The sequence below is a fragment of the Rhea pennata genome, chromosome 1 (genome assembly GCF_028389875.1).
Source record: "Rhea pennata isolate bPtePen1 chromosome 1, bPtePen1.pri, whole genome shotgun sequence".
In the NCBI taxonomy this organism is placed as follows: Eukaryota; Metazoa; Chordata; class Aves; order Rheiformes; family Rheidae; genus Rhea; species Rhea pennata.
The window spans coordinates 29,311,492-29,339,005 of NC_084663.1; the positions used below are offsets into that span (position 1 = coordinate 29,311,492).

General features: G+C 40.4%; 2 protein-coding genes and 1 long non-coding RNA gene across 4 annotated transcripts; all 3 read left to right on the forward strand.

The window, feature by feature from the left end:
* Nucleotides 1-466: 466 nt before the first annotated feature.
* Nucleotides 467-4,373, forward strand: SMIM30 (small integral membrane protein 30). Of its 2 annotated transcripts, none has more exons than XM_062566963.1 (3): nucleotides 467-578; nucleotides 998-1,134; nucleotides 1,619-4,373. In XM_062566963.1, the coding sequence occupies exon 3, from the start codon at nucleotides 1,694-1,696 to the stop codon at nucleotides 1,877-1,879; it is 186 nt and encodes a 61-aa protein (XP_062422947.1). In that variant the 5' UTR covers nucleotides 467-578; nucleotides 998-1,134; nucleotides 1,619-1,693; the 3' UTR covers nucleotides 1,880-4,373. The 2 variants fall into 2 exon arrangements, with proteins under 2 accessions (XP_062422947.1, XP_062422958.1); XM_062566974.1 differs by having other exon boundaries at nucleotides 469-578; nucleotides 1,090-1,134.
* A 655-nt stretch (nucleotides 4,374-5,028) lies between these two features.
* On the forward strand, nucleotides 5,029-10,805 carry LOC134144531 (uncharacterized). Its single transcript, XR_009959412.1, has 2 exons — nucleotides 5,029-5,516; nucleotides 9,358-10,805. It is a non-coding gene; the product is annotated as an uncharacterized LOC134144531 (long non-coding RNA).
* Nucleotides 10,806-23,143: 12,338 nt separating this feature from the next.
* GPR85 (G protein-coupled receptor 85) lies at nucleotides 23,144-24,256 on the forward strand. Its single transcript, XM_062566988.1, has one exon. It carries the CDS (start codon nucleotides 23,144-23,146, stop codon nucleotides 24,254-24,256), a length of 1,113 nt encoding a protein of 370 aa, XP_062422972.1.
* Nucleotides 24,257-27,514: the final 3,258 nt, after the last annotated feature.

Consider the following 27,514-nt stretch of genomic DNA (forward strand, 5'->3'; position numbering starts at 1 on the left):
ATAATAATAGTAATGGGATCGTTAACAGCTGTAACACCAGACCGTTTTCATCCTAACCGCTGTTTGTCACGGGCCGGAACAAAATATCGGTATTTTAATTACAAACGCCACCGGGGTATTTTGCACGGGGAGTTCAAAGCAGCCGACGTTAAATACTGGTATCGCGACCGGCCTCGCTTCACAGACAGAGCCGCCAGCGCACCCGCACTCCCTGCCGTCGCCGCCGCCTCGGCCCGGCCCGGCCCGGCCCGGCCCGGCGGCCCCGCTCCCGCCGCCGCCGCCACCGCCGCCGCGCAAAGGGCGCCGCCGCCCCGCCGCCGGGGCCGCGAGCCGCGCGCGGGGGCCGCGGAGGCCGCGCGGCGGCGGTGCGTGCCGGGAGCGGGGGGCGGCCCGGCCGGGTCACGCCCGCCGCCGCCGCCCCTTCCTGTCATGGCGGCCGGCGCGCTGCGGGCGCCGGGCGAGGCGGCGCGGCCCTGCCCCTGGTGGAGCTGACGGACGGCGCCGGCCGGGCGGCGCTGCGCTGCGCTGCGCTGCGGGCGCGGGGCCTCCGCGGGCCGCGCTCTCCCTCTCGGCAGGAGGTGACCGCGCGGAGCTGGCGTTGTCGCCAGGCCGGGCGACGCGGGGCTCCCGGGGGTGGGGAGGCGGCGGCGGGGAGACGCCGGTGCCGCGCAGCGCCGCTCCGGCCGCCCCGGCGAGCGGCGGGGCCGCGGGGTGGAGCCGTCCGGTCCCGTCGCCCTGTCCCGTCCCGGGCGCCCTCGGGGGAGCGGGAGGGAAGGAGACGCCGGGATCTGCCCCGGGTCGCACGAGCACCGGGGCAAGTCAGGGAGGAGGTTTGGGCGCTGTCATGGTCGGTTGGTTGGTTGGTTGTGGGGTTTTTACACCAAAGCCGAGCTATTCCTGCAGGGTGAACCACTTCGGGGTAGTTACACTTAATATTGCTGTATGGAAGCTCTGGTGTGGAATAATGGGGAGATTTGTTTCCTTGTGTTTGCTGTAGTACGCTTCACCGAAGATACTTCGTGTGTGACCTGGGACAAGACATTTACTTACCTTTTCTTTCCTTTGGTCCCTTCATGGTTATCTAAACAGAAGTTTTTTGAAGCTGGAGAAAACAGAAAAGGCGTTTGTCTTCAAGTAAGTATATTCACGTGGGGACATAACCAGAAGAGGGACTGACAGTTAAATTTGCATCCTCTCTAGTGTGGAGTAATCCTCCCATGTACACCACTCCCAGAGCTGTTCCTTACTGAAAGGTGTAGGATAAGCTTTATGCACTAATTAAAATTATCCAATTGTAAAAGCCTAGTGAAAAATGCACCTTTAGCATAGCATGAGGCACTGATGATTACAGGCAGGCGAGCATATTCACTCCTTATCTTGTGATAAGACTTCAAGAGACTTGTTTCCACAGAGTTATATAGCAAGAGAGCAAACCCACAATAGTTATCTTATGATAGTAAGTCATTTATTTTCCTAGTTATCTATGAAGATAAAACCTAAATTTCTCAACTCCCACACAGACACTTGCAATATCTCAGTCACGCTGGTTGGCTTTTGGAAAGACAATTGAAAGGGGGAGGAAGGGAAGCCTGTCATGTTCCTTCTGTTTTCCTTGCAGATGCTGCTATAGTACCAGCTTTCCACATCTTGTTTCTTCATTTCACTGACCTTGTGCACTCAGCTGGTCAGCAGCATGCTTTCTACTGGGAACACCTCAAAACTTTTCCTGGTGCTCGTTTCGTTGCTGCTTATGCTGCCAGCAGTTGAAGGCCTGGATGCTGGAGACACAGTGGCCTTCTTGCTGGGCCTCACTGTCAGTGTCATTGGATTCTGTGCCTGTCTCGGCTTGTATGCGAGGAAAAGAAATGGACAGCAATGAGGTCAAGAAGATGCACAAACACAGCGTAACTGTGCTGGGATTGAGATCTGGGGTCTAAAACTAAGCTTTGGTATTGGATAACACTCAAAAATGTGAAATAGATAATTCTGCAAGCCCCTTACTGTGCAATACTACAGAATAAAGGCCAGGCACAGTAAAAAGGATTTGTAGGATCTATTCCTGTGACAGTAAGATGATTTCATATTGCCTGTGATTAAATATTTCCGTAGAGATGGTAAGAACTTTTCAGAAGGGAGAAAGAAAGTCATAGGCTGGTTCACAGTAAATGTTTATAAATGTATGACAGAGCCCATGCAACAAGTTCCACAATTTTGGTTTCAGAGTTAGGAGGAAGCAGCTATTAATCTTCTAGTCAGGATGACAAGGCTTTGGAGGTATTGAAGCACTTACGATTAGATAAGTAAAGAGCATGCTGCTCAAACTTAGTTTGTGTGTGTGCATTCACATTCTTTGTAATGACAGTTAAACCCCTCACAGCTCACTTTTGGTGTCCTAGGGATGAGACTTGGGAGAACTAAGAAAACATTAAAGCTTTTTACTTCTGTATTTTTATTTTAGAACGTACTTCTTCTGTAGCCTCTGTTTTTGTTCCAAAATGATTGCACTTAAGAAAGGGACCATGATTTTTCTTTCACGTGTATTTCATAGAAAGTGTACTTAAAGCTTCATGAATCAAACGAGGGGGGCATTTTATATCTTTTGTCTATTTTCTGTACTCAGCTTTCATTTAAGCACACCAGGTTTAAGGGTTAATTCATTTGGTGGTTTGTTTTTGATTTTTTTTCTGAAACTGAAGACCCACCTATTTTATTAAGGTATTATGCATATTATTTCTGCATTAGGGGGTTATTAGAATTACAACAATGCAGTTATGCACATGTTCCTTTTTTCAATATGATGAATAAATAAACCAACTTCTTTGGATATAATCATGGTTTTATTGAACAGGTCCCTAGTACTTCAATGTCGTCCTCATGACAAACTTAAGTTGTTAACTGCACATTTAAGCTTCTTATGTAATTGATGTGTCAGAGTTCCATGGAAGATTAGGACCAAAGACAAAGTAAAAAATCATGATGCAAAATGGTTGGCTGTTAATAATCTTATTCTATTCATGCTTAGATTGTCTGGCATGAGTTGATTTTGATTTTATGCTATGTAGTTGAAAGGATCTAGCTACCTAGTAGCATGTGCAGGACCTGCTTCTTTCTTTTAGTAGCGAAGGGGAAGTGGCGCAGCCAAGAGTGTTTGTCTACACAAATCCCTCTGGCTTCTTGAGGTGTTCTAGCTGCCAGTTTGATAAAAGGATCACAGTCTGTAAAAGCAAGTAAGTAACAGCAACAGAATAAGGAGCCTAGGAAGGTAAGCTATCCATGCTCCACAGAATTTCCTCCTGATCTTGTGCTGTGGGCACTGCACACTTATGCTGGAAATACTTTTGTATTTCAGAGCTGGGGAAGAAGGTTAGATGTGATGCAAAGTGATGTATCTTTATAGTCTCCTCCCCCTCCCTCCCCCCGCAAAATGTGTCTGGTCATTGGAGCGCAAAGTGGTGGTTGAAAGTATTGTCTGGTAGGTCTTACATAAGTAACTGAGTGGACAGATTATATCTGGATTTCTCCAAATTGTAAGGTTTCTGTCTGTGATTTGTAACTTTTGGCTTCTGTCTCCCATCTTCTGAGGAGACATAAGCCATGGTTATTTTAATCTTGCAATTTCTCTAAATTACCATGGTTGACGGAGAAAGGTAAAAGGAGAGCTTCTAAAATGTGCAGTTGAAAATGCAGGGCTCAACCCAGCTAGCCACAGGAATGTAGGTTGTGCTGCTCTGTTCCTGCTGCTCGAGGTATAGGAAGTGTAGAGGTCCCATGACAGCTTTGCCAGGTAGCTGTCTGAAACCTTTTTGTGGCTTCCCTAAGTCAGAATGTGACAGCTGTTGTGGTGACAGAAATTTATAACCTTAAGAGGAGTTTCAGAGGGTAGGATAATGCCTCATCTTCACAGGCTGCCTACCTGCTACAGAGGAACATAAATGAGATTATGCTATAGGGCAGATACAAGTATGTCCTATTACATTGTATGAAGAGAAGTACATACGAAGTTTGACTTTTCGTATTTGAACCCTGCTAAACCATTACTCAGCCTTGTTAGCTTTTCTCAAAAATCTTTTTCTTCACTTTGGAAAAGATCTCTGGTAATAGTTTTACAGAATTGTGCAACAGTTTCACCCTGTAAAGCAGGAGAACAAAACCTTAGCACCATAATTATTGTCAATTGATAGGGATATTGGGGACTGTGTTGAGACTGTAGCTTGTTGAGAGGTGTTTGCACCACGTAGGGTGTGTTTCCTGGATTCTGACAGAAGCAATTGTATTGTTAAAAGCTTGCATTTTTTGATGACTCAATAGTAGTATAGCACTGGATATCCTTGTTTTTCTTCTGTTTTAATAAATACCTATGTGTTTTGTCATCAGTTTGATGAAGTGGTTCTTATGAAAAGGAAAATAAGAATAAGAGAAATGGCTGAAACTGCTGAATTTTTTATATTAAATATTATTTTGTTCTTTTGCTTAGATTAGATAACTTTACAAACTAATGTGATATAAGACATATTTTCAGTTGACCTTTTGTACCATGAATATATTTGTCTTTGTCCTATTACTTTATATATAAAAATTATCTCATTTCCATATCAATTACTCTAGAGCACTTTAAAGGAGCTGGTCCTGTTACTTTGAAATCGACAGCATTCAACTGCAAAGCCCGTTATTCCAGTACAAGAGAAACTTGAAGTATTTCCTTTTTCCTTTAGACTGTGAATTTTCAACATTATGATTATGTAGTTGCCTTTATAGTACAAAAGTCATTCATGGCAATTTTCTAGCTGGAGACCCAAGGAGATAAAGGACCATTTTCATTTTTTCTAAATATATATATATATATATATATATATATATATATATATATATAATGTTCTAGTCCTTTATAGTTACTTGAATGATACAGTTTTTAGACTTCAAAAGAGCTTGTTTTATCTCAACATTTTATGAAAACAGGGTTCTAGTTCTTTTGGGACTCAGCTGAGTACACAAAGTGAATGGCTTTGTGCACTAAACTAATATCATTAGTGGCTGTCTTCAGAGCAGAAAGCAAAACACAATCTACCCTCTAATTAATGTAAGAAAGTTGTAAATCAGGAGCTAATCCTTTTGACTGCTATGATTTCCATCTGCTTTAACAACAGTGTAGCTCAAAATCAGCCATCCTACAATTAACATCGAGCATACAGTCTATTTGTGAACAGAGAGGACAGAAGTCTTTCATTGCTCATTGCAGAGCTTCAAGCACTACAGAACAGCCAGGGCTTTGCCATTTTACTGTGAACAGCACTACTTGGGAATGGCATGCAAACACTTCACTTGGTAACTAATGTGTTTGTCTTTCTTGATGTTTTAAAACTGATAAACCACTGCTGTGAACCCTTTTTTTCCCCACTCAGATAAATGCTGCTGATGGTGATGCCAGTTTAATACTCCAGTGAGACTCAGCAGTTCTACAGCATCTTTCATCTGAGAGCTCCAAGGTGCTTGCAGATACTAATATTTGCATCCCTACAGTATCCTTTTATGAATGGGAAAACTGATAGGAGAGTCAGTGACTTGACTGCTGTTTCACAGGAAGCATGTGCTATCTCCACGATGCTCACAGAGATTTCTGGAGCCTCGTGTGGTTACAGCTGTCAAGCTACATGCCCCCACCCCAGGAGCTACACCTGGACTAGCCCATCATCCGTGTACCCACTAGATGATGTCTGAAGCTTTGGTTCCTGTTTTTTTGCAAAAAGCTGTTTGCATAGGCTTTGTGAGAAGGGAGTAGGGAGTTGAGTTCACTGTTTATAATAAGATAAAACATGACTAAATGGAAGAACCATAATAGGTCTGTTACCATGGTACAGGCTCTAATTGTTATCCTACAAAAGTAACTTTTCCATTCATTTTACATCTGATGAAAGGCTTGGCAGATCTAAGCTGATTTAATGACAAGAGATCATTAGGAGTGGTAGAAAGAAGAGTTTGGATCTACTTGTCCTCCCAATTTGCACATGAACAAGTTGTTAGTAAATGATCTGAAGTCAACAAAGTGAGGTTGTTCACCAAATTAGAAATATAAGACCAGTAATTGAGAACCTCATCCAGCAAAACATGTAGACAGATTTCAAGTGACTGAAGGTACTCAGGACTAAAAGTTAATTCCCAGTGAAATCAATCTTCAGAACTTTTAAAGGACAAATTTTTAATATGCTAGATATTGACTGACAAAAAAAATGCACTGAAAAAATTATTGAAGAATGTAAACAGTTTTAAAATTATGAAGATTTTCAGTTCATGTGAATAGGCAATAGCACCTAAATATTACATTTCCAATATTCAGAAAGAACACTAATATGTAGTGCATCTCCAAAAAGCAAATTAGGAAAACAATGGTGATGCACCTCCTAAATTTAATCTACATGAAAAGAAAGCTAGATCTATTTTGAGCTGAAAAATGAAAGACCAATAAATAGATATTCAAAACATGATCACATTTTCTACTGCACTCCTCAGCTTAGTTTCTCCTTAATGAAACTTGAAAACGTGGGAGATTTTATCAAATTAACGTGTAGGCACAACAGGCAGTTAGCATGTCCTTTTGTTTCTGGATCAGTTTTCTGATCAGATCAGAACCTAGATATTCACACAAAAAAGAAAAAATGAAAAAAAAAAAAAAAAAAGAAAGAAAGAAAACAAGGCTGCCCTTCAGACTGCAAAGCAAAGCAAACAGTTTAAGACCTGTAACTGAAGTGGCCCCTAGCAGTACCAGGAGTTCCAATATTAGAGAGACAGGGTTGGGGTGAAGTTTGCTCTGCTTGAGGCTTACTGTATTGTCTGCAGTCCTCTCCCCTAGTCTTTATCTTGGAATTTTAATTGGAAACATTACGGACCATTTTCCCAGCTGCCAAATGGCATTGAATAAATATTCAAGGCACTAAAATGAGTGTAGTCGGCTTCATACTCGTCCTCCACTTTGCAGCTACAAGAGCTTGAGAATTACCTTTTCTTTCCGAATGAAGTCAAAATTCTGCAGAGCAACATAGTTGTGTAAAACTTACTGGAGGGCCTGTCTTTTTCCTTTATGCAAATATGTTCACTTTCTAGTCCATGAATTACCTGTGAAACCAGAATGCCTTAAAGTACTTCTAGAACTGCTCAAAGGCATTTTCTGCCAACAATTCTCAGAACTCGGTTGGCTACAGAAATTATGTGGTAAATACCTGCACTTATTTCTCAGATTTTAACCTAACATGATCTAGCAGTGATTGTTCATAAGTAAGTCATGTGGCAGTAGTTTCAAACTTTGTCTGGATCTATTGAAAAGATCAGGAGGATCAGCAGAAGCCATTTTGACTCATTTTTCTTCGAAAACAGGTACTTATTTCAGTGTCTACATGAATAGCAAGGAACAATTGCACCAATTTAAAGTTTGATGTTTTAAGAAAAGCCTTTTGTGGTCAACTTAAAGAAGTTTATCTGGTGTTCTGAGAGAGTTTATAGTCTATAGAGGGACAATTGTATCTACCAAAAATCTTTTTCATAGAAAGTACTATTTAAATGGGACATAAACAAATCACTTTTTGTTTTCTCACAGAAAATAAAGACATTGATCATATATCCAGAGCAGTTGCCAATAAGAAACAAGTATTCAGCAATAAATGTCACACAGTAATGCTTTCTTCCTGTTGTATTTGCAGAGAAAAAAACATAAATTACAGAAACTGTAACATTAAAAATAGGCAAAAAGTATTTTTCCAAAACCAAGTCAGTGCTATCTGGTAATGACTATGGCCTAGTGAAAAACTCAGTGAAGTCAGCTGGAAAGATTTTATTGTCTTAAATCAAGCTCTCTCAAAAGAGTAGCCAAACAGTATCTTTTGAACACTATGCAACTTACATAGGACCACTTCTCATGCCAGGGTTATGGCAGTGAGCTGCCCTGATGCAGGGGATGCTGGATAATCTGAAATCCTGCCCAAGAAGTGAGCCATAGCCAGGTCTCCCTGGGCTCCAACTGCACATCTAGGCCAATGCTGCCTTCTCCCCCGAGGGTGCCATCTCCTGCTGTGACAAAAGCTGGGTGATCAGGTTTTTGCTTAGACACTCTTAGGGATAGCTGTGTGACTTATTATCAGTTTGACCATCTCTGTCTTTCTTCCATGCTTGGTTTCAGGTTTTGGGGAATTAGTATTTTATGTTACACTATTTTTTAAAAAAGTAAGTATTTATTGGAAATACAGAATTTATATGGGCTGAGGTGTGTGCTTGGGGATTTTGAGAGAAGTAGAAAAGCAGAGATCACACTGTCAGAGCTCAAAGTTGGCTGAAAGAATATTTTTAAATTGTCCATCAACAGAAGAGGAAAAAAAACATCTTTGGGAAGAGATCATGCCAGAAAATGGACTAGATGACCTGCAAAGGTCCCTTCTAATTTAATTTACTCTGCAATTCTATGAAATCCTAATTGTAAATGGTGATGCATAAACAGCAACTCAATTCACTTGTATCTTTATGGTAAACAAGGATATATTTGTGGTGAACAAATCTAATCACAGTGTGAGTCCATGGGGAACCTGACTGCAAGAGCTGTGAGGCTGTTCAGTCATCATGTAAGACTACAGGGAAACCAGATGTGCCAGGATTCTCCCACTGTGCCTAGTGAAACTCAATCCCTGAGGCATTAAAAGGTTATGGAAAAAAAGGGAGCAAATACAGCATATGTACAGTAATCCTCTTTTTATGCTGGGATTTTAAAAGAGGGGCTTATGGGGCTAGTACTATACTCCAAATGGAATTCAGTGCTTCAATTCAAAGCCCCAAATGCTAATTATCTCAGCCTGACAAAGTCAATTTTTCGAAAATATTAAGGCTTGACAGCTTAAGTGAAAGACTGTGTTGCACAGAGTTCCCATTGACATCTCTGTGAGCTCTGGACAAGATCAAAGACAGTACATAGGTCACAATAACCATGTCTCTGGTATGGAGAGGTCCCTGTCATTTGACCAGTAATGCACCCAGCATGAGATGGTGCTCATGATGGAACTATAGTGTCCATCCCCTTAGGGAAATATTAGCTGAATTTTTTATTTGAATAACTGAATACTAAATTTTCATCTGGTTAAAAAACAGCATGCAGTTGCTGAAATCAGTGCAGTCATCCTGATTTAAATTCATTTTGAACAGAAATCACAAGAGGCTTTATTCTGACCTTGCACCAGCCCTTACACTTCTGTGTAATACAGTCGACTTATTCTCGATTTCCATTTATGTGAAAATCTAAATTGGTTCTTAAAATAGATGCTTTTTTTTTTTTCCTCTCAGTCTGCTACTAGTAAATTATTTGACCTACATCTCAATAAATAATAGAAAAAATGTTCTCCCCATTCCTATTTCACAAATACACTTCAGAAATTAAATGTTCAGCTTTGACTCCATTGTCTCCTCCCTGCAAGACTTATCAACCAAAGAAAAGGACTGGAGCATCTCTCTTACGAGGGAAGGCTGCAAGAGCAGCCTTCCCTGTTTAGCCTGGAGAAGAGAAGAATTATATCAAAATCTACAGATATCTTAAGGGAGGGTGTCAGACTCTGTCAGACTCTTTTCAGTGGTCCCCAGCAACAGGACAAGAGGCAACAGGCACAAACTGAAACACAGGAAGTTCAATCTGAACATGAGGAAGAACTTCTTTCCTGTGAGGGTGACAGAGCAGTGGAGCAGGTTGCCAAGAGAGGTTGTGGAGTCTCCTTCTCTGCAGATATTCAAATCCTACCTGGACATGATCCTGTGCAATGTGCTCTAGGTGACCCTGCTTGAGCAGGGGTGGGGTTTGTCTAGATGATCTCCAGAGGTCCCTTCCAACCTTAACCGTTCTGTGATCCTCTGATTCTGTGAAAAGGGAAATCCACAAGACAGCCCACTCTCAACACTAACATAAGGTGTCTATTCACACTTCTAATGCATGTGTTATATACAGATGTCCATGATATATACCAGCTTATACCTCTGTCTTAATTTTCTACCATTTCAATGAAACAATCCTATATTGTGTCTGTTAGTGTTCCACAATAATTCTTTTCACCTAGTTCACATAAAGTTCTCTGTATTAAATGAGAAGCACCTTGTAAATTTTTTTCCTATTCAGAAGTAACAATGAAATTCCAGTAAAAAAAAGATTATGTGCTCCCAATTTCAGATGGGCCAACAGGTTATTACAGCAGCAGGTTAGAAATGTAATGTGCTCAGAATCTGAATTCTTCCTTCAGTTTTGCCAGAGGTTTCTTTGCTTAACTCCCAGTAGACTCAATGAGAATTAACCATGAAAATCCCTTTTGCTTCCAAAGCAATACTGACCTTGCAATACTGAGGGAATGGAATGCAGAATGTGTGAACACTTGATGTACACTATCTAAATAAACTAACAATGTCTTAACAATGAAGTCTTAATAATTTGAAATAGGCTGTACATCATAGTGTTGTCAGGTTGTTGCTTTAATATATCATACTGCCAACTGTCTTGACTCAGGACTAAGAAAATTGCCTGAAGATGTATATGATACAAGAAAATAGAGGTTTTTAGGAAGCAAATGTCATAGAAACAGGGCAAAGAGGCACCCACATACACACTTTAAATACACTCTATTTCATGTAGTAGTAGTAGCTGAGCCGTTTGTTCAGTAAGAATTGCATGTTCAGCTCTTAAAGGGCTGGGCTTTGGGGTTTTTTGTTATCTCGTGTTGAAAAAACATTTTCTGTTCCTCCTCACTTTGTAACAGCTGCACTCTGATTTCTCAAGAAATAAATGCTAAGGAACTTGATGAGTGAAAGATTGTTATTTTCATTGTTGAACCAGTTGATCCCTGCCACCTGCTTACAGTAACTACTTCTAGTCTTATTAACAAGACTGAGAAATGTGCAGCTTACAGGAAACAGAGACATTTGCATGGAGTTTTTTAAGTACATATGTTCTTCTCTGATTACCACAGAAATAATAAAAGCCCATAAACTACACTGGTGCAAACTGTCACTTCTAGGATTCACTCACTGCCAGAACAAACATTTCACCATTTCCTGGTATAAACACTTCAGAAATTCTTTCTTAAAACTGCTATATAATGCAGTTGTATTCACTTTAAACCATTCTTAAGTCTTAAGCCACAACGCTGAGTCAAAGTCCACTAAACTTCTATTCCTTTCCTCATTTTAGCACTATGAAACCCAAAGCAAAAATGTCAATGTATTCTTAGTACTAGTAGTCACACATCCTCTTACTCTTTCCTACATTGTTCAGTTTCAGAAACATCAAAGCATGATTGAAAATGTTAGTTTTTTACATGAAAAAAAGAAGTATTTTATTTCCTGTCTTGAAATGTTCTACTTATCTGGTCATTAGCAGCCATATTTAAATATCCATATCTTCAATTTCACAGATTGTTAAGTAAGGGTTAAAGGGTTTAAGGCTGAAAGCAGACCTCACTCAATGTGAGTAGAAAAAGACAGTTTTGTCTGAAGTAGATTCATAATTGTATTCCAAGATTGCAAAGTGAAGCAGTTAGAAGTCTGAAAGTTTCATAATTAAGACTATCTGTATAACTTTAGCTCTCTTCAACTTCTCACTTTATCTTCCAGAGGGTATCCCAGCTCTATTATCTAATTAGTCTGGCCTAAATTGGTCTAAAGTGGGTTTAAATTCAGCCTTGCAATCCCACTAATTCTGTGTTCTCAGTTGCCTCTGGCTGCCTGTGTTATCTGCTGCAGAAAACGTCTGCAACAAGTTTTTTCCTCTGATTTCTTCTGTCTTACTCCAGAACGGTCATTGAGTTACCTTCCCCTTTATAAATTTTATTTCTCTTTCAGCACCACTAGGTCCTGTTTTTCCAAGATGTGATCCATGTTTTAGTAATTAGCCCACTTGGGCAAATAAGTCATTCTGAGCAATAGCCAATTCTTTTCTGAGGGGTTTCCATCTGATTTCAGGTTGTCAGTATTTCACTATGTTCCATTGTTGGCCTTGTGTCAATGTCCTTTGAAAATTCAGTACACTAAAGAGGTTAGGAAAAAAAGAAAGAAAAAAATGCCCTCCTTTCAATATGGAGTGTGCAGTCTGAAACATACACCTAGAGGACCCATGATATCAAAGAGAATTAGTAAGTTTTACATAAATTCCTCAAATTGCCACAGTTTTGTTATGCATGCATATTTATGTGAGGAGATATACATAATAGAGATATACAGTAGATCAGCCAAGTGTTCTGTTAGCCTTTGAAGCACTGCATTAATATCAAACTTACGATGCAGCAGAGAATTACACAACAGGCGTATTTTACATGGCTATTGCTGATCTTATGCTATGAGGAACTGATATGTTCAGTTATCAATGTTTTTATGTCCAGGCACATATCCCAAAGTAGGATTTTGAGGCCACACTCTTCTCAATGGTGCCAGGACAAGAGGCAAACTGAAACACAGGAAATTCCACTTGAACATAAGAAAATACTTTACTTTGAGTGTCTGAACACTGGAAGATGTTGCCCAGAGAGACTGTGGACTCTCCATCCCTGGGGATATTCAAAACCTGATTGGATATGATCCTGGGAAACCTACTCTAGCTGACCCTGCTTGAGCAGGTGGGCAGTGATGCTGTGCAACCCCGAATGTTGTGCAATTTCTGTGATTCCGGCTGAGAGGATTTTCACCATCATCCTTTCCACTGGAGAAGAGCATTTCATTTTCTAGGGCTGGAGGATCATAAGACCTGAAACTCATGAGAAAAGCATACATTCATGCCTACTGCTAGCAAAGTCAGCATTCACGCACCATCCTACATGTTGCAGACCTGACTCTTCACTGTCTGAATCTCATGTATTCAAAGCAATTTCATTCAGGATAATGCTTTTTTATCAACCCATACTTTCTTCGCAGAGCTGTGTAAAAATCTAGAGACAGTCTGTAGTATATATTTATATTTTCTTCAACTAAAAATTTAAACAATAAATTAGTAGAAAGTAAATGGCTAACATATAGATTTGAATCAGTTGTATCAGAAAAAAAAATTAACATTGACAGTTAATTTTTGCACAGGAGTAGAGCCTGTAAGTTCTGTGAAAGCTGTCAGTGACAGTTATCCTGCTTTATCCTATTATTTTTAAATCCTCCTCTCAGTATATTGCTAGAAATAGAAAATGCTGTTGCCAGTCTCTATCATCCTACAACATACTGTCCATTCACGGTTCACCACCAATCTAACATTAAAGATGGTAGAGAATGGGAGAATTTATATATATCAGCTCTGCAAAAAGTGATTGATTTATCATATATCACTATATACCGATAATACTCATATAAATAGTTCCAAGAGCATTGGAAGAAAAGGAGCAGTAACTGTGCAACTGAAGCAATGAGGATCTTGATAGTGTGATTGTCAGGTTGATACTAACCTAATGAGTAGGATATCCGTAGTCTATTACAGAACCAACAAAGTCTTTGGTTCTAGCACACTGTTATGCTTGCTACTTGTCATCCTGCCCCTGGATACAGAAAACATGGTGACTTATTCAGTGTCCTGTTCAGCTGCATGACCGAGCACAGCCAAGCCTCATCATGAATAGTTTGGATTGGAAAGGGATTAGCAGACTTCAGACCACATCCAGTTTTGACCAGTGGATGAGCAGTTGATCCTGAAGTATCAAGCGTGGTCCAAGGTCCCTAGAGACCTGATCCTGAGAATGCCAGCAGCCGTCATTCACACAATTTATGGGAACTTCACCTGTCTCTGAGACATCTGCTCATATAACTTGGCTAAAATCAGCCTTTAGGTTCAAAAGACAGTGAATGGGATGGAACATATGCATGAGCTATATCTAGTTATTCTATAGATTTGTGACATAAAATATCTGAAAAATAATGGACCATAATCGTTCCTTGTATTAGGCCCTGTCCATTTTATGACAATCTCCAGTGCTCAAACAACATAAAAATAGAGGAGTTATACTAGATGGCCTACCAGCCTGGCAATCCTCCAGCTCATCCAAAGAAGCATTCCATGCATATCCATACAGTCTGTAAAACTACAAAATAGCTTGGCTAGAAGAGCTTTACATAGCTGGTTGGCTTCTCAGACATGGAGCCGTCTACCCTTAATATTGGATATACAAAAATGTTGGGCACAGTTCAGCTAGAAGTCATCTTTCCCCTATCTCTCAGGTGTTTTAGGTTCCCCTATCAAGGCATGCATTCTGCTTTATATTGTCACTCACCGTATTCATAGTGCTGCATAGTGTTCCACTGGCATCTGTGACAGCAAAAAAAAAATTGCTCTCAAATGCTGTGATTGACACTGTTAATGGCCATTACTCTGCATAGCTGCTGTGTACTTCAGCAGTGGCTGGCTTATTTCAAGTTCTGACTCTCCATTTAGTAAAGTAAACCAGAAGCATTAAATAGTCTCTGAGTAAGCATTTTATTGAAAACTCAAGTATTAAAATAGCATAGACAAAAGAACTGTCAAACATAATACCTGCAAAGGGATGAGGTGGGCAAACAACACAAACCAAACATTTCCTTTGTTAAAAAAAAAAGAAAATCTACCAGCTTTTGTCTATCATCTGTTTCTAAAGCTAATAATCTATGTTTCTAAAATCACAGGGACAGATCCCCTACTAGAGCAAATTAACATAGGTTCCTACGTTAGTAACACTACAGCATTGACTTGCGTTGGCTCGAAATCTTCCACTGAGTGGAGATGCTCCCCTTTTACCCGCTTACTCAAGCACAACAGACCTAACAGGGTTGGAAGAGTGTCAGAAAATAAGATATGTGAACAACATTCAGTTCAGAGGCCAGGACTGCTTAGCCATGCATTGCAGGCAGAATATCATTACCATCAGTCACTACGGCCCTGGGTCAATGTTACCAGCTCAGCTTCTGAATTAGAGGAAAGGTTCTCTACCTGCTTCTCACGAGCTTGTTTTCGTATTACTGGCTAGACAAGACTCATGCAAAAGTCATGCCTTTCATCTATGGTGATTTAGTCATGAATTCATAACTGTATTCAGCTGACGTCGGTCCTTTCAACTATCAAGACTGCTAAATTGTACTGCTGTGATGTATTCACGTTACTGTATGTCCTACATAGAAAAACAAATCAGTGAATGGAATGCATTTACAGTACTTCAGTAGCTGAAAGACATGCTGTAATGCAACTTACACTAAAATACGTACAATTAATTGATTCAACTCTGGATGTATAAATGAATGTATAAAAATACATTAAATAAATGAATCACTACTGCTCTAAGACTGTTCTCAGTGTCTATGCACATGCTTCAACAAATCCCATCTACAAGACTTGTAAGGAATAGTATTTTATTTTTGGTAAGAGAGAAAGAAGAAATATCGTTTCCTCCCATTCCACATTCAATTACCAAAACATTAACAGACGTTCTAGCAAGGGAGGAGTACAAAGCTATTGGATGTAGCAGAAACATCATTAAGTTTAGTCTACCTTCTTTTGAGATCCTGATGAGAGGTTCTTTCTCCTCCCAAGGACATCAGGGAATAACAGCAAGTGTCCCTACTGGTCACAAGCTCAGGACCTCGCTGAAGATCCTGTTACTGTGGCATTACTACAGTGCCAGAAACTGTTGATGGAATAATAATGTCAATACCTCCCGCTGACAATATTGCAAGTTCAGTATTACTCACATTAAAAGATTTGAAATATGGACATACAAGATAGTGTTTACCCTCTGGATTTTTCCTTTTTTTTTCAAAGATTAAGTTATAAATATAACATTCTTTCTATATACAATTTATGGGGGATCCAAGGCAGCAACTACTACTACTACTACTACTACAGAAATGTTCTCAACCATTTTAAAATGTTATCTCACCAAATGTATCTACTTAGAACTACTTCCTCCAATAGTGTAATATTTTATTTACTTATTTACTTACTTACTTACTTACTTATTTCTGTGGAACTAAATCAATTTGGGTCACTTCGGGTGTGACTGGCTGTATCTTTTATCAGTTACATATTATCATTCCACCCTGGCTGTGCAAAGATGAACAATTTGGCAGTTCTTTAGTACATGACAACATATATACGGTGCACAAACCCTATAGAACAAAATAAAGTCTTTGAAAACAATGAGCCCCATACTACAAAGACCACGTATAACCTTTCTTTCTCTGTTCCTCTACCTCTCTTCTCTCTGTCTCCCCCGCTAAACCATATATATATATAAAGGCCACTATAGATTATCTTTTTTGCAGGCACAAGTAATTAGCAGTGTGATTTTGTATTGGTAATTATTCATGGCCACAGTTAAGTTCATTTGTACTTCTAACTACCCAGTATGCAAGTGAAGTCAAGTAATTACATGCCCAGGCTACCTAAATTGCATACAAAAATAAGTTAATTTAACATTGTAACACAGATTTAAGAGTGTATCTATGCAACTTCAATGTAGAAGTGGTATTTCATTTTTAAAATACAGTTCTAATGATCGAAATGTTAAATGGTGTTCAGAAGCCTGAGGATACAGATAAGTATCTAATGGGATTTTCAGAAGCATACTGGTACATCACACCCACGAGAGTCAAACAGAGTAGAGGTTTTTCTCTGCAGGCCAAAGCCTTTTTCATACGCTCAGCAAATAAGCTTACGTGTATCTGCCCTTAAATCTTTATTTATCCCAATGTAAACATGAGAGATAGATCACTTTTTAAGAAAAAATAAGCTTCAAAAGACAGTGTTGAAACATTTTTTTAAAATACCTCATTAAACACTTTTGAGAAATACATATAAAACTTCTGAGGATCTAACTGAAGATTTATACCAGAAAAAAAAAACCCAATAGTTATCTGTAAGGATAATCATAGTCCTATGGTCATATGAACACAATTTTGTTATAGGTGAGAACGTACAATACTAAGTTGGAGACCAGTTCAGAGATTTTCAATACAGAATGAAACTTACCTCTGTAGTGAGAGCCAACCCAGGATCCAGACACTGCTGACAATGTCTTTATTCTACAAAGAGTTTACAAAGCACCAAAACCAAATATATTGCAGGTGAAATTCTCCATTGTGCAGGGGTCTTACACAGGTCTCTGCATTACATAAGTCCTACTTAAATACTATTTTAAAGTTGCACAAATATACTGCACAGGCATGAAATTTCTCTTGGAAGAATTCCTTGAGCCCTTTGAAAAGGATGTACTTTGATAGCATCTATCACAGTCTCTTAAGCAATACATAAATCTTATGCTGGCCTCTGCACAGAGGTGGGTATACCTTGCAGACTCTCTCTCCTGTTTTATACAAATGTCACAGTTTCACAGTTTGCATTATGCAGACTGGGTAGACATTGCATATATCCAGATTTCAGGACAGCCAGTAAACATCTTAATTACTGAAATAATCAAGAGAATAGGGGCATGAATATTTTACATTTTAGCTATTCACAACTTCTGGCCAACAGCTGATACCTAGATTCCACTGAAACTAGTGAGTGCTGTTTCTGACCTTGGTGAGGGCAGGATCTCACCCCATGTTTATAGCTTATTCATCATCATCACTAGACTGTCTTCCAGCCCCATGTCTACCTTAGACTCCATTTTTTCGCAGTGTAAGACTTTTTTCAAAAACTCTCCCATCCTACGGAAAAAGCTCAAAACAATGACAATACCTGCCCAGCATTACCACCAAGCTCGCACTTCTGGTACAGAATTCCAGAGCACATCTTCTCAAAAGAAATTAGGTGCCAAATATCTAAACTACTACTTATATGCCAGCAAGGTTTCTCTACAATAGTGCTCAACTGTCACCCACCACAGTTACCCGACTTCCTGGTACTGCCCGTAAGTATCCGAGCATCAACACCACCTCACTGCAATGACCGCTCAGATCTGACGCTGGTGCCAAAGACACAGAAACTTCAAAGCAGGATTCTCCAATAAGGTATTCTGGATCTAGCTGGGTTGAATTCACTGGACCTAAACCCTTGGTTATTCTGAAATGATTATTCTTAAACCTGAATTGAAAAAGCTGCCAGTCAGGATATGGGATCCTCAATTGCCAGCAAAAACACTGTATCTCACCAGTTACTTTCTAGGCTGTGATTATTATAAAAATAAAATAATTCTAACAGGAGAAAATGAGAGAGATCTTGCACTAAAACTGTCAATAACTGTGCATAAGAATTGACCAAAAGCTTGGACATCATCCACATCTTTGGTCTGAACTAGAAAATCAGGGAGAGGCTGTCACATACTCTAGGGAATACTCTGATTAGTCTGTGATTAGCTATAATGGGGCACATGAATGCTCTTGCTCTTACACTTCACTTCCACCGTCTCTTACCCCTTCCTTTTGGGGGAAAAGACTTAGACACCTAACTAAACAAAAGGCAAGAGAGATATTTAGTTTCCTGAGGGTCATCACTTCTTTTCTCTGTGATCCTTATGTAGCACACAGCTCCTCTGTTTTTTGGAGCCCTTTTCCTCTTGCCCTTAGCGCTGCCTTATACTACATGGTGGGAAATTTACTCAGGGTTCAGGATCCCTCCTCATGGCAAAGGTACAGGATTTCAGGACACTCAAAAAATTTATTCCAGGGCACATTCATTTCCTGGTCCACACTTCCAGGAATCATCTTTAACTGACTACTCTTTACCTCCCAGATTCCCAATCCCATGACTCCTGGATTTGCTTTCCCTCCCAGAAAGTGACCCATTCCCAGCATAATCACAGTGTTATCTAACACTTCAGCAAAAATGATTTCCCTTGTGATGAGGGTTACTCATGCCTAACTCTGCCCTTACACTCAAAGAAATTAAGAGTGCAATTTATTTGACCTGTGTTATTAACTTGTGCTTCAGAATGAGACAAAATGCTCCATGAAATGCTTGCTTTTCTCCACTGACTAAACAAGCAGCTTAGTTATAGTGGTGTTAGTTTGGATATCTATATTAGGTTTAGGTTGGGTCAGTTTAGAAATCTGTATCAGATTACACATATGATAATAAATTTGTTTGTTAAACCAATGGTTGAACACTAGTCTATGAATTGTAGAAGTCCACAGATTACTCCTAAGCAGTTCATGAAAAGTATAAAAGAAAAGTAAGTTCTTAAATGTTATATAGCAATATACTTCTATAACATTTCTATGAAAAAGCACAGACAAAAAAGGTTAAAAACTATCATATTACATTTTTGGGGATTATAATGTCATCCATTTTACTCTTCAAATATAAATCATAAATCAGGGTCAAAGAATAGCCCCAACCATGCACATATTATTCCTATTCTGTATCAGGAATTATAAATCAGTCTATCTGTTTTTTAATCCAGTATTTTAAGTATTTAATTTTCAATGCATCCAGGGAATCCTTTGCAGCCCATAAAGTGCCTGCTCTTAGTAGTCACTTCCTTGTCCTTCATTTTTTGACATTAAAAATAACTTTCATTGTACATGTATGTTTGGGTACCTACATGTAGCCACAGAAAAGGGATAGCAGGGAAGGTCTGCTTAGCTGAGTGATTGTGACATATGAAAAGTACAGCTCGAGGTGACTTTAATAACTACCCAAAATGCCAGTTTTTAAAAGGTGAAGCTAACGCCAAAGATGAGCACCAGTACAAGGCCATAATAATCACATTAATGGAAAAAAAAGAAAATAAATTATGTGGTACTTGGTGTCTGCATGAGTTTTCTGCACAGGACTAAACTTCATCTGAAGGAAGCCACAAGCTTGAAATGATGAAATTTTTGTTTTAAATTATTTTCCTGTTGCTGCAGATCCTTAAGCTTGACCAGGCTAATTCTGTGGTTTGGCCACTGATTACAATGACTTATAGAAAGCGCCAAAAAAAAAATTCTTTGACAACAGCTTAAAAAATGCCTATCTATAGTCTACTAATGGTCTCAAAAATGAGACTCACATTATGAGTCGATCCCATAAATCCATCCCCATGAAGAATTTATTTTGACTTGAACTGGAATGTCCCAGTGAAGAAGTTTTCGCAGAATCCAAACCTCTCTGCCCAAAACAAGCTGTTCCGCAACAGCCTTGAAAGCAAACCAAATTACTTCATGGTAACTCTTTATTATGTTCCTGCTTCTCTCAGATAGACGCACATAAAAACTGAACAGGCAGGAGGGCAGAGGTGGGACGTGCTCTTTTCAGCCGGCACAAAATCCAAAGGGGTTTTATCCATCCCTAGTTTCAAGGTGATGATGGCTGACCAGACGCACCACGCGGCGCGCAGGCACTTGTGCCCCTGCCCAGGCCTCAGGCCACCCGGCAGTGTGGCCGTGGTCATCTGTAGGCCCCCGCGACACCATCCCAACCGCCCGGTACCGACCCCCGAGGGCCGGTGGTGCCACACGCACCGGCAGGAGCGCCGCACTGCGCCTGGGGCACCCGCGCTGCTCACTGCGCTTGCCCTATGCTTCGAGGGGAAAACGTGGGCCCTGTTGCCAACAGAACGAGCTTAACATTAAAATTCATTATCGTTGCCACAAAACGCGCTGACAGCTCTGCACCGGTTTTGTCTGCATTTTAAAAAGCCTGTTTGCCAGCTGTGAGGAGGGGAGCGGAGGCGCCGGGGACAGGGGCAGCGTCCTAACGGCTCCCCAGTGGACATCCCCTCCCCAAACTACAGCACTGCCTCTGCCTCCGGAGTTGAAAGGGAGGAATTCACTGGGTGAGAATTTGGAAGAAAGAAAATGGGCCACAAAAGCCAGCACCCAAGCAGCAGCAGGAGGAAAAGCCTCCCAGTCCCCCTGCTAACGGGCGGCAAAGCGCACGGAGGAGAGCGGGGAGCCGCTTCCCGGCCCCCATTTTAAGCGACGGAGGCGGGAGGGGGGAGTTCAAAGGCATAAACAAGGAGCGCAGGACCTCATTCCTCCGCCCTCCCCTTCCTCCAGCTGCCTTTGCCCCGGCTCGCCAGTAAATGCAGCTCCGCTCAGCATCGCAATGGAAACGTGCTGCCGGCGCCGCTGGCGAGCCCCCACTGAGGAGACTGCTGCTGCCGAGGCTGCCTAGCCCTCCCTGAGGAGACCGCTGCTGCGGCGGCTGCGGGGCCCGCGGCGAGGCGGCCGTTGCCGCCGCCGCGTTACGGGGGAGCTCGTGGCGCTGCGACAGGGGAGGACGGGGCTCGGCGCGCGCGGCGCCGTACTGGGCATGCGCCGCCCGGGCCACTGACTGGATTCACCATCAAGGTACCCAGGCGGAGGGAAAAAAAAAAAAAAAACGGGAAAAATACAGAAAAACGGGATGGAAGAACGGAAAACGAAAGACGGCACAGGAGAGTGAAAAAAACAAAAGGGTTTTAAAACGGACCGCCAGGGAAACGCATCCCTGCCTCCGCTGGCGGGAAGGAGCAGCTCTGGCATGCGGGGACGTCCCGCACCAACAGGTAGGAGGAGAGGGCCGGGGTGCCGGGGGCTGCGGCTGCCGCTGCGTGGGCCGGGGGTGCCGCTGCTGGAGAAACGGCGCCACGGCGATGGCAGCGCAGCGTTCACGGACAACGCCTCCGCCGCGGCGCAGCCCCCCGGCGCGCAGCGGGGCTCCCGCAGGGCGCCGGCGGGCGGGCGGCGGCGGCGCCCGGGCCGCCGGGCAGCGCTGCGTGGCCGTGTGCGTGGTGTGTGCGAGTGCGTGTGAGTGCGTGTGTCAGTGTGTGTGCGTGTGCGTGGAGGCAGGGCCGGCGGCGCGGCGGGCACAGCTCCACAGAGGAGGGGAAGCGGCGGGGCTGGCGGCAGGGGGAGGGGGAGCCTGGTTTCATGGTTTTTAAAACGATGTGCCATGATCTGATCAGCCTCTGTTTACACAGCCAGCAGTCAGGCTCTTTTGTGGACGGTAAGAACGGCAGGATTTTACTGGGATTCAGTGGGAATATCCTTTGTGCACCCGAGGTGGCATAGGAAACACTTCGTGTGGATAACGACGGAGCCTGATCATGCCTGCTGTGGCTCCCGTCCCTGGCTCTGGAGGGGGGAAAAACAGCAGCAGACAGTCCCTTATTTTATTTTATTTTATTTTATTGCATTTTGTTGCATGAAATGCGTTCCGGTGCGATTCACCGGGAGGATTAGTAGGAATCGCGGAGCCCTAATTAGCTAAAGGGCGAAAAAAAAGAATTCATTTATTATGTGTTTATTTAAGCATAGCCTAAACCAGCCGTTCCAAAAGGATCGGCATTATATCTTGGGTGTGTTGCCCCCCTTTTCTTTTCTCCCCCCTCAGTATTTCCATTAACCGCTGCTTATTCGGAATTATGTCGAGGCTTTAAAGATTTGCATTAAAGCAGGGGGTGGGGGGAAGAGAAGAGAAGGAAGACCCTAAAGCATAGTGCTGTCGTCTGTCTGGCATACCTGTTTATTTGAAAACCTAAATGACAAAATTATGGTTTATAGGAGGAAGGGAGGGGGATAATGAATACTGTTTCTCTTGCAATGTGCATGAACTAACACTGTGTGATTAATGTGCTTTGGTGACTTGGGTTAAAAAACATAAATTCTGCAGGGTTTCTTTGGGTGTGATCCGTATCAACACATTAGCTGGCTCTAAAACATTGACAAATACTGTAGCGGAAAAATAAATGTAGGTAATGTCAAAATATCAGAAGTCTTTGGAAATTTTTATAAAAGATGTCAGTGATTAACTCTTGGACCTGCAAACTGGGAATCATTTGATTCATAAAATCTCTGAGGCTTTAACTGTAAAATTATATATACTACCAAATAGAAGGGCACTGCTCAGTTCTGAAACTGTCAGTAGTCAAATCTGTGAAATGCCAATAATCAAACATGCTAAACAGTAAGTGTAAAAAAAAAGCCTCATGATTTTTAAAAACAAACAATAGTACTCAAATTTACAACTTCATTTGGTTCTCCATAAATTAACATCTTTGTTAGCACTTTCTGACATCATTTCTTGTTAACTTAAGAACTGATAGCTCGATTTTTTTTCAGATATTTTGATGGCATGACAAATCAGAAAGAAGAGGATGTACTGTGTGACTAGACACAAGATCAGTTCTGTTTGTGGATTACATTTTCAGTAAGATGTATGGATCTATTTTTTCCTTGTTCTTATATATAGATCATGAGACTTGACTGAGGCAATATACATATCATCCATCCATCTATGGCGAACTACAGCCATGCAGCTGACAACATTTTACAAAATCTCTCTCCTTTAACAGCTTTTCTGAAACTGACTTCATTGGGTTTCATAATAGGAGTCAGTGTGGTGGGTAACCTTCTGATCTCCATTTTGCTAGTCAAAGATAAGACCTTGCATAGAGCTCCTTACTACTTCCTGTTGGATCTTTGCTGCTCAGATATCCTCAGATCTGCAATTTGTTTCCCATTTGTTTTCACCTCTGTAAAAAATGGCTCTACTTGGACGTATGGGACTCTTACTTGCAAAGTGATTGCCTTTTTGGGGGTTTTGTCCTGCTTCCACACTGCTTTCATGTTATTCTGCATAAGCGTCACCAGATACTTAGCTATTGCCCACCACCGTTTTTATACAAAAAGACTGACCTTCTGGACTTGCTTGGCAGTTATCTGTATGGTGTGGACTCTCTCTGTAGCCATGGCTTTCCCCCCAGTTTTAGATGTGGGCACCTACTCGTTCATTAGGGAGGAAGACCAATGCACTTTCCAGCATCGTTCCTTCAGGGCTAATGATTCCTTGGGATTTATGCTTCTTCTTGCCCTTATCCTCCTAGCCACACAGCTTGTCTACCTCAAGCTGATATTTTTTGTTCACGATCGCAGGAAAATGAAGCCAGTCCAGTTTGTTGCAGCAGTGAGTCAGAACTGGACTTTTCATGGTCCTGGAGCCAGTGGTCAAGCAGCTGCTAATTGGCTGGCTGGATTTGGAAGGGGTCCCACGCCTCCAACCTTGTTGGGAATCAGGCAAAATGCGAACACCACAGGCAGGAGAAGGCTACTGGTTTTAGATGAGTTCAAAATGGAGAAGAGAATCAGCAGAATGTTCTACATTATGACTTTCCTCTTTCTGACCTTGTGGGGTCCCTATCTGGTAGCCTGTTACTGGAGAGTTTTTGCAAGAGGGCCTGTAGTACCCGGGGGATTTCTAACGGCCGCTGTCTGGATGAGTTTTGCCCAAGCTGGAATCAATCCTTTTGTCTGCATTTTCTCCAACAGGGAGCTGAGGCGCTGTTTCAGCACAACCCTTCTTTACTGCAGAAAATCCAGGTTACCAAGGGAACCTTACTGTGTTATATGAGGGAGCATCTGTAAATCTTTAGCCTTGTGAAACACTACCATTCTCTGCTAAGCAATTGTGGCCTGTAGCCATGTCTTGAGAAGAAAATCAAGAATGGGATGTCAGCAGTTGTAAGGATTTGGGCAACATTCTGCAGTCTTTGCAATAGCTCACCTCTAATCCTATTTTAAACCTAAACATGTTCCTGCTGACCACTGCTGAAGGTTTGTAATTAAGAACAAAGGACTGAACTACTGCCCTGAATTCCTTTATGTGGTTGAAATCTAGATTATGAAAGTAGCAGGTGCTAAGTATCAGTGCTAAATGCTGTGTATATCACTACATAAAATAAGACCATCAAAAAGATTAGCATTGGACATCTTAATAAATTAAGTTGATATGAGGTTAATGTGTTGATAAAACTAATTTTAGACATCTGAAGACCTTTAAAACATTTCATACAATTATTGTTTTGCAAAGACTGAAAACTGGGGACTCAAGTACTGTAACTGATTAAAGATGTGCCATGCATTATTGGATTATCACACTTACAAATCTGTTTGCCTTGTGAGTAAGTTTTGGGGAGCATTCCAAAGCAGTATTTTTGTTCAGATTTAGACTTTACTTTTTTTTTCCAAATATATTACTCTTTCTAAATACCATTTTCCTTAACAGTGAAATTACTAACATTTAACTGTATTCTGTGTTTTTTGCTGATTTGGGATAAAGTTTAATAGACTCTTATTTATATTTTTTAAAAAGCTAGATATCAGTCTGTTAGGCAACGATAATGATAATATCCAGTCATAATTGAACAGTTATAATTATACAGAATAAACACATGTTGCCTTAAAGGGTTATCTAGTATCTTCCATTTTGTTTAGCATTGAAGCAAATAAGCAAGGAAAATTGAATCAGTAACTCTGGTCAGTCATCTGGGAGTGCATGAAAGATCACTTAGTCCTTTTTTTTTCTTTTTTTTTTTTTTTTTTTTTTTTTTTTTCCTTTTTACTCCAGTGGTTCCCAAAATCAGTATGCACATCACTGGGATGATATGATTTTTTTCTAGGTGTGCCGCCCTTTCTAGTTTGTTCTGAGAAACACAGGCAGTTGATGTATGTTTATATTTTAAGACAGCTGTCATGGGGAGACCGCAGCCTTAGTATGATATCTTGCACAATTTGTGAAGCATTTATTCTACTGAAGGCACAGTCTTGTTTATATTTTCTGCACATTTTGGTGTATTGGTTGTTTTAAATTATTTAAGTTTTAACTTGTGAAAGCATATATGATTTCTTAGTATTTTAGAAATACATTAGAGTCTGTGAGTCTTTCCTTCTTTAAGATACAGATGTGTGGATTTCAATATAAAGTTGCATTTGCCAAAATTTACCTGTGTAGCTTGTTAATTTTCTTGGAATAAAATTTTACATTTTTCCAGTTATACAATTAACCTTTTTTTTGTCTAGTGAGCTAGCATGAAGTACTGAGAATATAGCCATTATGAATTATTATCCTTTGCAGTTACTGTATTCCCAAACTGTAAATGCATGAATGATGGGGACCACAGGATTGATAAATGATATTATCTACAGTAGCACTATTGTGTAGTTTATCATAATTACCCATCTATCTGTTCTAATATGTCAGTTATATTTAAAGTTACAACACAGTATTTGACATAAACTTCACAGTTTAATTTTGGAAAATGTGTATATTTGAAGCACAGCATCATGAGTCGGTTAATCATAAAGAGCATCAATTTTTCTTAATTTTTGGAGAGACAAGACTAGAGGTCTTAATTCAGTATTGGTGTATCTTGTCCTTTGTTGTTGTTTTATGACCAGCAAGTTAATATATACCTACACAAGCAGCGGTCAATAATGAAAATGCTTAAATTTGTATGATAACATTATACAACATATGCAACAATTCAGAGAGTTGTGTCTATATGTGATCAGACAACTTGATCAAAGATTTAGTGAGCAATCTATTTGACCTCACTTACACTTTTATACTGAGGTTGATTGGTTGAGAGGCATGGCTTAATATACTGTGTTGAAACAGAAAAAAATGCTAAAATAATGAGTCCTCATCAGTACAAAAATATTTCAGAACATAATTTGAAACGGGACCAATAAACTTCTACCAAAAGGACTTTTTTATTACACTGAAAAAGGCTTTGAAATTTAGATAGCTAAGCAATTTTCAAAGATAGCAAGAGTGAATAAAAAATAAATCGTATGTTGAGAAAAATTCTGAAAGTTATCCCACTTAAGTTTATTAAAAGGTTGATTGGCAATAACTTCAGTCTAATTTCTATAAAATAGTAACCTTTACAAGGAACATTGATATTACATATTGTAATAAAGAAGTACATATAAATAAAGTTGTAAATAGTGTTGTAGTTGTAGAAGTAGTCGGTTCTGAAGATTAGCCAGAACATTTTCAACAATGAAATTTCAAAAGCTGCAAATTCAGGGCCTGACCTAACTCCTAATAAAGTCAGTTGGTGTTTTCCCATTAACTTCATTTGGAGCAGAAGCAGGCCCTAGTGTTTCTATAGTACTATGCTTCTGAAATACTAAGAAGGCTGTATTTACTATGCAGTGGGAAAAGAAAAAAAACTCTTTAAAATTATTTCCCTGGAAGTTTTGCAAGCAGTAACTGATGTAAATTAAAATAATAAACAGTAAACAAGTCTGAAAGCAAATATTTTGCTAAATGTTTTTCTTTTGATATGAATATAATTCCTTTGACTAACTGAAAAATACACAATTGTATTACCACCTGACAAAAGAAAGGTACTTTCTCTTTAAGTGAGTTTTTATAGTTGTTCTGTAAGAAGTCTTGTAACAGAAGTACTTCCTTTTATTCTCTGCGGTGTTAAAAGATCAAGGGGATATTTAGTCTAATTAAAAGGCAACATATCAAGTAATGTTTTATGCAAAATTATTACTCAGTGGAACTCACTGACACAGGATGTCAAGTAGTTTAAAGACTCCTACAAGGATTATATGTATACATGAATTAAAATAGTACCTGCTATTTTTGTCATGGTTGTCATTTTGATCCTAGTCAGCATATAAACATCATATATTAGAGTATAAATTCAAAGGAGCAAGGAGGTTTCTTCCAATTCAGTAGTACACTGTTGTCTGTCACAGTATGAAAAGCTTTTTTCTTTCATTGTAATACAGGATTTAGGCTGTTAACAAAGCTACGATAAAAGAATGATAGGTTACTGTTCTATTTCCGAGTAGCAATGAATATCACTAT